General features: G+C 45.3%; 1 protein-coding gene across 1 annotated transcript; it reads left to right on the top strand.

Moving 5' to 3' along the window:
• The first annotated feature begins 204 nt into the window (after positions 1–204).
• Positions 205–1,776, top strand: ADRB2 (adrenoceptor beta 2). Its single transcript, XM_061188319.1, has one exon. The coding sequence runs from the start codon at positions 417–419 to the stop codon at positions 1,671–1,673; it is 1,257 nt and encodes a 418-aa protein (XP_061044302.1). The 5' UTR covers positions 205–416; the 3' UTR covers positions 1,674–1,776.
• Positions 1,777–10,800: the final 9,024 nt, after the last annotated feature.

The following is a 10,800-nucleotide window of genomic DNA, read 5'->3' on the forward strand; positions in this document are numbered from 1 at the left end:
GCCGAGAGCAGCGGGGGTGGGGGGGGAGCCCGCCCGGGCCACCCCCAGGAGGGGGCGGGAGAGGGGAGGGAAGGGGCGGAGGGCCTCGCCCCTTCGGGACTTCCCGCACACGCTATTGGTCAAAAGTTCCAGAACGTCACGGGGAGGGCAGTACCCCTAAAGCCCTGTGCCCATAACGGGCAGCGCGCACTCCGAGGCGGCTTCTCCAGAGCGCAGGCTGGGACTAACGGGCACCGCGAGCCCAGAGCACCCCCGGAGCTCAGTATACCACGCGCCCCCACCACACCCACCCCACGGCCGCTGAATGAGGCTTCCAGCTGCCCGCTTGCTGCCCGCAGCGCCCCGCCGGAGGTTCGCTCGCTGAGGGGCGGCTGGTGCGCTGGCCGCCAGTGCGCTCACCTGCCAGCTCGCGCGCCATGGGGCAGCCCGGGAACGGCAGCGTATTTTTGCTGGCGCCCAACGGAAGCCACGCACCGGACCAAGACGTCACACAAGAACGGAACGAGGCGTGGGTGGTGGGCATGGGCATCGTCATGTCGCTTATCGTCCTGGCCATTGTGTTTGGAAACGTGCTGGTCATCACAGCCATCGCCAAGTTCGAGCGTCTGCAGACGGTCACCAACTACTTCATCACCTCCCTGGCCTGTGCTGACCTGGTCATGGGCCTGGCGGTGGTGCCCTTTGGGGCCAGCCACATCCTCATGAAAATGTGGACTTTTGGCAACTTCTGGTGTGAGTTTTGGACTTCCATTGACGTGCTGTGCGTCACGGCCAGCATTGAGACCCTGTGCGTGATCGCCGTGGATCGCTACCTTGCCATCACATCACCCTTCAAGTATCAGTGCCTGCTGACCAAGAATAAGGCCCGGGTGGTCATTTTGATGGTGTGGGTCGTGTCCGGCCTTACCTCCTTCTTGCCCATTCAGATGCACTGGTACCGGGCCACCCACCAGGAAGCCATCAACTGCTATGCCAAGGAGACCTGCTGTGACTTCTTCACGAACCAAGCCTATGCCATTGCCTCCTCCATTGTGTCCTTCTACTTGCCCCTGGTGGTCATGGTCTTCGTCTACTCCAAGGTCTTCCAGGTAGCCAAAAGGCAGCTCCAGAAGATCGACAAATCTGAGGGCCGCTTCCATGCCCAGAACATCAGCCAAGTGGAGCAGGATGGGCGGAGCGGGCCTGGACAACGCAGGGCCTCCAAGTTCTGCTTGAAGGAACACAAAGCCCTCAAGACTTTAGGCATTATCATGGGCACTTTCACCCTGTGCTGGCTGCCCTTCTTCATTGTCAACATTGTGCACGTGATCCAGGATAACCTCATCCCTAAGGAAGTTTACATCCTTCTAAACTGGGTGGGCTATGTCAACTCTGCTTTCAATCCCCTTATCTACTGCCGGAGCCCAGATTTCAGGATTGCTTTCCAGGAGCTCCTGTGCCGGCGCAAGTCTTCCTTGAAGGACTCTGGGAATGGCTACTCCAGCAACAGCAATGGCAGAACTGACTACCCAGGGGAACAGAGTGGATATCACCTGGGGGAGGAGAAAGACAGTGAACTGCTGTGTGAGGATCCCCCAGGCACGGAAGACTTTGTGAACCGGCAAGGTACTGTGCCCAATGATAGCACTGATTCGCAAGGGAGGAACTGTAGTACAAATGACTCACTGCTGTAATGCGCTTTTTCTACTTTTTAAGACCCCTTCTCCCCCCGCCCAACAAAACACTAAACAGACTATTTAACTTGAGTGTAATAAATTTAGAATAAACTTGTATAGAGATGTGCAGGAGGAAGGATATCCTTCTGCCTTTTTTTTATTTTTTATATTTTAAGTTGCAAAAAAGAGAAAACGTATTTGAGTGACTGTTTCTTGTACAGTTCAGTTCCTCTTTGCATGGAACTTGTAAGTTTATGTCTGAAGGGCTTCAGTCTCAGAGGACCTGGGGCTGCTATGTTTTAATGACTTTTCCCGCATATCTACCTCATTGATCAAGTATTAGGGGTAATATATTGCTGCTGGTAATTTGTATCTGAAGGAGACCTTCCTTCCTGCACCCTTGGACTGGACGATCTCGAGTCCCTCGGACCTTTTGCTGTGAACATGGACTCTCCCCGCCCCTCTTATTTGCTCAAACGGGGTGTTGTAGGCAGGGATTTGAGGGGCAGCTTTGGTTGTTTTCCTGAGCAAAGTCTAAAGTTTACAGTAAATAAATTGTTTGACCATGACTTCATTGCACCTGTTTCTCCAAAACCCCTTGACTGGAGTGTGGCTGCCTCCCCCACTGAAAACCGCAGGTAACTATTTGCAATAACTTCCCAGTGACTTAATGTGGAATGACACGCACTGATTGCTTAACCCGTTCATTTGCCTTTGAATCTGCTGTTGTAAACCTGTATCTCTCCTGACGCTGGTGCCCCCACATCAGTTCTGCCCGCCCTGAGCACAGCTCATCTTGCTCTTCCTACCGGTATTATTCTTGTGTTGTAACATCAGAAACACTGACTCATGGAAACGGAGTTAAGGGCATCTGTTGTGTCCCTTCATGTGCCCCCACCGCCCACCTTCCAGTTCTACTTGTTTTGTAGCTGCTTATATTTTTATCTTTGCTGTGTCTTACAGTAGAGATCTTTGTACTGCATCAGGGCTTGGCATTTTAAGGATAAGAAAGTTCTTGTGAAAAAGCTACTCAAACATAGCCCCGTAATTCCAAGGGAAATGAAAAGGTCGTGGGTTATAGGGAGAAAAGCTGGGAAACACTTAACTGGTGAATACCTGATGACCTAGAAACAGGGTTTGACCCCTCCTCCTTTGAACTGCTGTCCCTTTTTTCCCCTCTCCCTGTGACTCTAGTCACTTCAGTACAAATCGAGATTTCTCAACCTCGCACTATTAACATTTTTAGCCAGGTAATTCTCCATTGTGAAGGGCTGTCCTATACATTGTCAGATGTTCAGCAGCATCCCTGGTCTCTACCCACTAGATGCCAGTGCATCCCCTGAGTTGTGACAACCAAAAATGTCTCCAGTCATTGCCAAGTACCCTTCCCTTGAGGAATGAAATTACCCCTGGCTAAGAACCACAATTATAAACTTCAAAAATCTAAACAGATTTTTAGATTCTGCCTAATGTAACCACTTCATTGTGCAGAGCGTCAGAGAGGAATTTCTCACGGTTCACCCAGTTAGTGACAGACCCCGGGCCCATGCTCTTTCTACTCCATCACGCTGCCTTCCCAGCTTATTCTCCAGCTGCCCACATACTGACTGTAAGACATGAATTGTTTTGGAGGGTTTATCAATGAAGGCGAGGACGGTGAGCAGTTACTGCCTGTTTGTGGAGAGATTATAATAGTGTTAAGAGGCACGTAAGGGAAAAATCACAAAAGTAAACACATTTCTTCTCCCACCCCCTTTCTATTTTTGCCTGTGTGTCTGAGCCACAGCTTGGCCCAGGTTTGACCGAGTGGATCATCCTCCTTGGCAACGGCAGCCTGCAGAGGATCAGCCTGCAGGGTTCATTGCCATTTCACTCGCTCATAAAGCTGACTCCACTTCTTTCTTCCCTCTGTCCCAGCCATGGTCCCCAACCAGAAAAGCATTAGTCTCCTCTGCTTCCTGTCAGCTCAGTGATGGGGTGTTTCTGGGTGAGCCCTGAGCTCTCAAGAGAAAGTTAGCTGCCTGTGTTTCTAGAATGTGCCATCGAGCTTTGGAGAGCGTGTGCCCTTTAGCACTTTGCTTTTTCTCCAAGGGCTTTCATACCTATTATCACATTCTTCTCCTGCTCTGGGCCCTGCACTCAGAGATGCAGGCAGCTTCTCCAGCTAATCTTCACACTCCTCATAGCCTCATGGGATCTTGGACTTGCAAGAGAAAGCATAGAAAGCATTTGACATCCAAAGAGACCAAAAGCCTGCGAGGGGGGATGACCTGCCCAAAGTAAGCAGCCAAGGATGTCAGAGATGGGGCTAAAGCCAGGGAACCCGGCTGTCATACCAGGCATTGGTGTATGCTCTCCACCACATTGTCATTGAATTCTGCCCTCACCCTCAACTGTGGAAGCTTTTCCCTGGGGTTGTCACATTAACAAATTCATTTCAGCAGATATTTTTAGTTCTTTCGGGCCCTTAATACAAAACGCAGGCAATAAACAAATAATCTGCGATAGGGACAAAAGAAAGAATTATTCCTTTTTCTCGGCAAGAGTTCACTAGGATATCCTCAGCATTTAGGGAAATTGAGAGATTCCTTAACTCTTCATGACCTGAAGGGATTTCAAGCCACTCCAGGTAGAAATTTCCCATAGTCTTATTTAAAAGAAAAAAAGTTGGAAACTTTTCTGTCATCATTTGTTAAGTCCCATGGACAATAAATATTATTAACAAACAATGTTGTATAGACACTCTTTTGGTTAGAGATGCATTTTAATGTAATTTCAGTTTAGAACTCTGCTATGAATGTTAGTTCATAGACTCTCAGCTAAAAGGGAGTTTAGCCTAATTCATGTTCATTTGGGAATACTTTAAATATAAGAACATTGATCAGTTTTAAGGGTTTTGACAAGCAAGAGCATTTCAGGCCTATCTCAACTCCTTGCTTTCTCTCTCCTTTTGTTCTGCTTTGTTTCTTTTGGGGGCGGGCATTTGTCAGTGTCTCCCTGTCCCTCTGTTTGCTGACAGGTTGCTTACATAAGGTTTGTGTTGGATTCATCGTCATAAAGTTGTCTTTGCCTGGACAGCAAGTTCTCGGAGTCTGTCAAATGAGAACCTTATCCTGAGATGCAAGCTGACAGGTGTGCAAAGTGGCAGGACAGGGTGGGCCTCCCCACTGAGATCATTATTGGGAGAGGGAATCTTGGGAAAAGGGAGCTGGGAAATAGGAACTGTCATTACACGATGCTTCGAATGTTTCTGATGTACCTACTGCCAAAAGAAGACTAGACCAGGATCAATCGGGGTATTTACAACTACTGAGTGCAGCAGGAGAAAAATACAGGTTTCTGTCTCTGAATTCTGGAGCATAATATTAATAATACTACATAGATATCTTTTCTAAAATCTTACTAAATGTTAGGGACGGTGCTAGGCACCTTTTAGGCATTATGTGACCTTGACAGTCTTATGAGGTAGGTAGCAAAACTGTCCTCATCTAACAAATGAGGGAACTGAGTTTCAGAAAGGTTGTCACTTTCCAAAGCCACACAGCCAGCTAGTTGCAGAGTTAGGACTGGAACCCAGGTGCAGTGATTCCTGCACACATGGAAACCAGGGAGCAGCATGAGGCAATTTATAATCCATGCCAGAACAAGTGTAAGAACTGGAAATGCAATACCTTGTTGAGAGAAGAGGGAGACTGCTGTGGATTGGGGCAGGGAGGAATGTTCCCCTGGAAGCATGTGACTGCAGAGTTTGCTGTGGACTGGCACAGGAAACCAATCACTGAAGTGCCTAGTTTGCTTCTCTGAGTCTTTGCTTTGTCTTTTCATCAGAGAATCAGGCCAGACTGAAAAGAGGATATGAAACTTTAAAACAAGCACAGAGTAAAGCAGAAACACAGCCTGCTTCACGTCCTGACAAATTCATTTTCTGGTTCCAGAGTTGGGAAGGTCTCCTACACTGAGCAGGTATCTGGACCTTATGGAAAATCTGGCAGGCCTAGGTGGCCCTATACATGTGCTGGCCGTTTTAAGCTAGAATTCTAGGGCAATGGAGATGAACTTCTAATAGCAGAGAACAATGAGAGTTAATACACTTTGAAGGATGCTTTCCATTGACAGTATAACCTCCACTAAATTCAGCCCTATGCTAATCCCTACTTCACAGACAGTGCAAATATAATTTTAAGGAGGAATTTTTGAAATACCTAAGAGAACAAACTTCCCAGCCACTTTCAAGAACTTGAGAATTTCTTGCCTCTCACGAATAATACGAGGCCCGGTGAGGCGAAAAGAGGCATGGACTGGGATTCATGCAACTAGATTTCAGGTCTCAACTCTGCCTCTCCTCTCCCTCTGTCTGTCTCTCTCTCTCTCTAGTTGGGTAAGGCAGTTTTCCTGTTTTCTCAGTGGACCTCAGTTTGCTCATCTGTAGAATAATGAGGCTAGTGCAGGTGGTCTCTAAGCTCTGCTTCGCTCTGAATTTATATAGCTGTTAATTAAGAGGCTAATTAGAGACAGCAGTTTGTTTCTAATTAGAGTTGATGACATTTGTCATATAAATAATGGTTTAAGGTACTGGGGGTGGTCAGCTTGCAGAAGAGAATGCTGTGAAGGACTATTTGGTACATGATAACTGCCTTCAAATATTTAAGGACCATCTGGGAAAAAGGAGCATATCTGTTTTAGATGAATACCAGAAGGCAAGTAGAACATTACAGGAAGATAGATTCCAGCTCAGGGGAAGGAAAAATTTTCTGAGAGTGAAACAGGTTCTCTATCAGAGTAGTGAGTCTCCTGTCATTGGAAGCATTCAAGAGAAGTCCAAATAAAACTCTGTGTGGGATGAAGCACAGGGGGTTCCTACACTGAGCAGGGCCTGGACTAACCTCCTTCCAAATCTGTGATTCTATGTCCTTGAAACAGACCTAAATGTTCTTAAAAAGTATTCAGACCATTCCCCAATTCCAGCTGGCCTTCTCCCCAATTCCTCTGGATTTCAGAGGTTTCACTGCATTCCTAACCAGGAAACCTCTGGGGGAAATCAGGATCTCAACAGTCCTTGGCCATGGGGGGAAATCCAGAAATAGAGCAATAAGGTTAAGCAGTTTTCCAAACTATTAGACCTTTTCATCAGCTGCTCTTCCCATGCCTTTTGCAAATGACCTACTAACTCCCAGAGAGAAAATAATGAGAGCTGCAAAGTCCTCTCTGCAAAGTCTATTACATCCTTCCCCACACTCAGAATCATTGCACTTCCTGTGGTCTTTCCGTCACCCTCACAGGATGGGAAGGAAGGGAGGCAGGTCCCTGGCCAGCACAGGGAGCACTTCAAAGCCCTCTGGCCTAAGGTCCTTAAGACTTGGGAACTGTATAGCCTACCCCTAATCACTGGGCAACCTCAGGCAGGTCACTTCCCTTCTCTACACCTGTTTCATCATCTCTGAGCAGAGATGGTTTGGTTTATGTAAGTCCTGCATTTCCTTCTTTCTCCAAAACTCTGTAAGATTTCAGGAAGTCTTCAGTGCTGCACATTTGGCTGGATGGCTCTTATTTTAAAAGCACATTTTTATCTTGTTAAAAAGGTAATAGAACTCATTGTAAAACATTTTAAAATATACGAAAGCACAAAATGAGATAAATCACATATAACATTACCACCTAGAGACAGCCATTGTTAAATGTGATGTATATGCTTTCAGCCTTTGTCCTAAGCATGGCTATGGGTAGAAATATATTTTTAAATAAAAACGGAATTAGATTATTCATACATGATTATTATTCATACAATTTTGTACCCACTGATAACACTTTAACAAATGCCTCCTTAAATATGTTTTATATATAATATCCAGATATCGTAATTGCTACTAGCCTGGCAAAGAGTATTCAGCAGTTTTAGACTTTAGGAGTACAAAAGATTCATCATTTCCAGAGCATCTGGATTGGGAAATCTGAGCTGGGGCCTAAGAATCTGCATTTTAGCATGCTCCCATGGATTTTTCCAAGGACCACATTTTGAGGAACAAGGTTACAGAGATAAATTTTGTAAATTAAACAGAATGCTCCCTCTCCTGTTACTGGTGGTTGAAAAAGATGTTTCTATGCTGTACTTGTCTCTTTGAAAGCTCAATTCACAGGCTCTGATCTGCTTTCAGAGCATGAGAAACTAACCACCAAACTTCCAGGGCAGGGTTCTTTCTGCATTGTTAAGTGCCTCTGACCCAGCCTGTTGACTTGTGTTAAAATAAGTCTAATCAAGTTTTATAGTGACCAATACCTACCATTTGAAAAGTGCAACAGCAGGTTTCCATTCCATAGAGCACCTGTTGTGATCATGATGGCTAATGAACACAGTGTACTTATCATGAACCAGGCCTTGTACTTGGCAATTCTCATGCATGATCTCATTTAGTACTCACAGCAACCCTACAAAATAGGTACTATTATGTTTGTCCCTATCTTATAAATCAAGAAACTGAGACTCGAAGGGATCAACTAAGTTGCTGAAGATTACAGACCATACTGCAGTAAAACCCACGTATTCTGAGCCAGAGCCCATGTGCTTTACCATTAAGACAGGCAATATTTCCTCCTGTTGGGGATCAAGTAAGAAAGAAGGAGGGAGACAATGATGAGAGGAGATTTTTAATGGGTGCATTTTATTTTATTCTCCAGGGACTCTTTTCAGAGCGGTCTGATGGATTTCTGAGCCTTGGAACTAAGGGGCAAGCCTATGCCCTCTAGGTAGGCGGTGGCTAAGTATCAGCTAGGAAACCAGACTGTGCTGAGAGTTGGCAGCACACTCTTTCACCATTATTCAGGCACGGTTTGAGTGATCTTGCCCCGCCAGGGCCAGGAAGGAGGCAGAGGGAGGCGCCTGCTAACAGCACATGGGTTTGTGCTGAGTCAAGTCACTGCTTTAGGGTCAGGAAGCTCCTGACAGCTGGAAATGGGGTGCTCTTTCCATTTCTCTGCCCAGGTCTGTGTCTGCATCTGAGTCTCCACAGTAGAGAATATCAGGGTAGGAGGGGCATTGAGAGAGTGCATACGCCCTTAGTGTACTAAGAAACCCCAGATTCCAAGAGGCAACGTCAGTGGCAAGGTAACACAGGGACCTGGAGATGACCATCTCTCATGGCTTGTTTTATTATTATTTATCTAGTGCTATAAGGGAAAGACTGGAGTTTCTGCATGTATTCATTTCTCCAGGAAGAGAAAACAGTTTTTGAAATCATAATGGCAACACCCATGACAAAGCAGAATTGGAGTCCTAGGTAATCCCTGCTTTCTATCTTCTCTACCACACCATATTGGCGTTGCAGCCTCAGGCCTTGTGCCCAGAAGCCACAACTGCTGTTGGGGAGATTCCTTCATTTTTAGACAATTCTGTCCCTATGCTACTGCCCAGTGTTTCTCTTTATAAAAATTCTAGTAGATGTCTCTAAATACTACAGTCAACCCTGACAATCTGCTGGGTTTTTATTGTTTTGTTTGAGAGAGATTCACAGTTCTCACAATATGTATTGCAACAATAAGCCTGTCAGACTTCCTTTCTTTTTTCAGTTCCCACAGTGTCTTTCTATAAATCCAGATGCTCACCCAGCCTCCTCAACCTAAGAGAACCAAGGGTCAATCTCAAGGGCCTGAGGTGGGCAGCCTTAGAAATTTCTTTCTATAAAATAGTGGTGTTGGTTTAGGTAGTGAGTCTTTTGACATTATGTTGTTACTGCAGTGGGTCCCAAACCTTACAGAGGCCAAAAATGATCTGCGCTGAGAAAATACACATTCCTGACCCCCTTCCCTGAGATTCTAACAGGACTGTGGTTGGGGGCCAGCAATCTGCATTTTGTCACTACTTCCCCAGAGGACTGTGATGCAGGTGCTCCTAGGATGGCAATTTGGGAACCTAGGGATCTCACTCTCTTCCCCTGCCCACTCTTCCTGCTCAAGAGCACAAAATGTAGGCTTGTAAAAATTGATCCTGTACAGCTGCATACATTCACAAAAATAACCATTCTGTCAAATAAACAGAATCCTAATTTCCCTGTGTTATCAAATAAAACAATGTAGATGAATATAATTTATAAATGATAAAAAGTTACTATGAAAGACGAAGGTGATAATAAAGTGCATTGAGCAATTAGGCACTTGATTTAAAATTTGTTTTGTGACAACATGGCATCCACACGGTTGTACCTCCACAACAGCATCATTGTCTCATTGTCCCGAACCCTCTGCATGTAGACCAAGAAATAGCAGCACTGGAAGAAAAAAGGATTTTGCTCCAGGGATGGACTCTTAGTCCAGTGCTCCTTCCTCCTGGACACTCTGCTATGATTAAGTCAAATCATACTAAAGTCTATCCCAATCAATTTGCCTAATTTACATAAACCCTCCTACTTAGAAATCTGAAGGAGGACCCACCCAGCTGCAGAGAAGAGGATGATTCATACATATACATACACCTCCATAGACACACATACCCAAATAAACACACATAACACACACAGACTTTTACATTGATGCCTACACCTATATCAACACAAGTATATACACATACATTTTCACTTAGATGTATGGACACATCTATGTTCTTTTGTGTATACTCCCATATGAATATGTTCACATGTGCAGGACACAGGTGTACTCAACCTAAACATTCTCCCTTAGATAAATACACATGGGTATTCCTAAGCACACTTTCGTGTGCTCCAAATGAGAAAATATGCCATGTCACGTAACCATGGTCCCACCGCTACCTAAGTACACACAGGCACACAGGTTCCTATGCTGGCCCTTCTTCCTAGGTAAATGTATACACCCCTGATTCAATACATGTCTGTTGAGTTCTTACTAAGTGGCAGGAATTGTTACGTGCTGAAGATCAGTGAGTGAACAAAAACTGTTTATCTTTGCCCTTATTGAGTTTGTGTAATGGGAGGGATAAGTTTTTTTTTTTTAACGAAGGCAGATTTTTAACTGTGGCAATTTCTATGAAGAGATTCAGAGTGTTTTGAGGGAATCTGACTAATTCTGAGAGGTTTGTAAAGGTTCCCCCATAGAAGTAAGGTTTCAACTGAGAGCTGAAGGATGACTAGGTAATTTCTATAAAAGGAGAGAAGGGAAGAACATGCCATTCAGGGAGAAA

The sequence above is a fragment of the Eubalaena glacialis genome, chromosome 4, assembly GCF_028564815.1.
Source record: "Eubalaena glacialis isolate mEubGla1 chromosome 4, mEubGla1.1.hap2.+ XY, whole genome shotgun sequence".
In the NCBI taxonomy this organism is placed as follows: Eukaryota; Metazoa; Chordata; class Mammalia; order Artiodactyla; family Balaenidae; genus Eubalaena; species Eubalaena glacialis.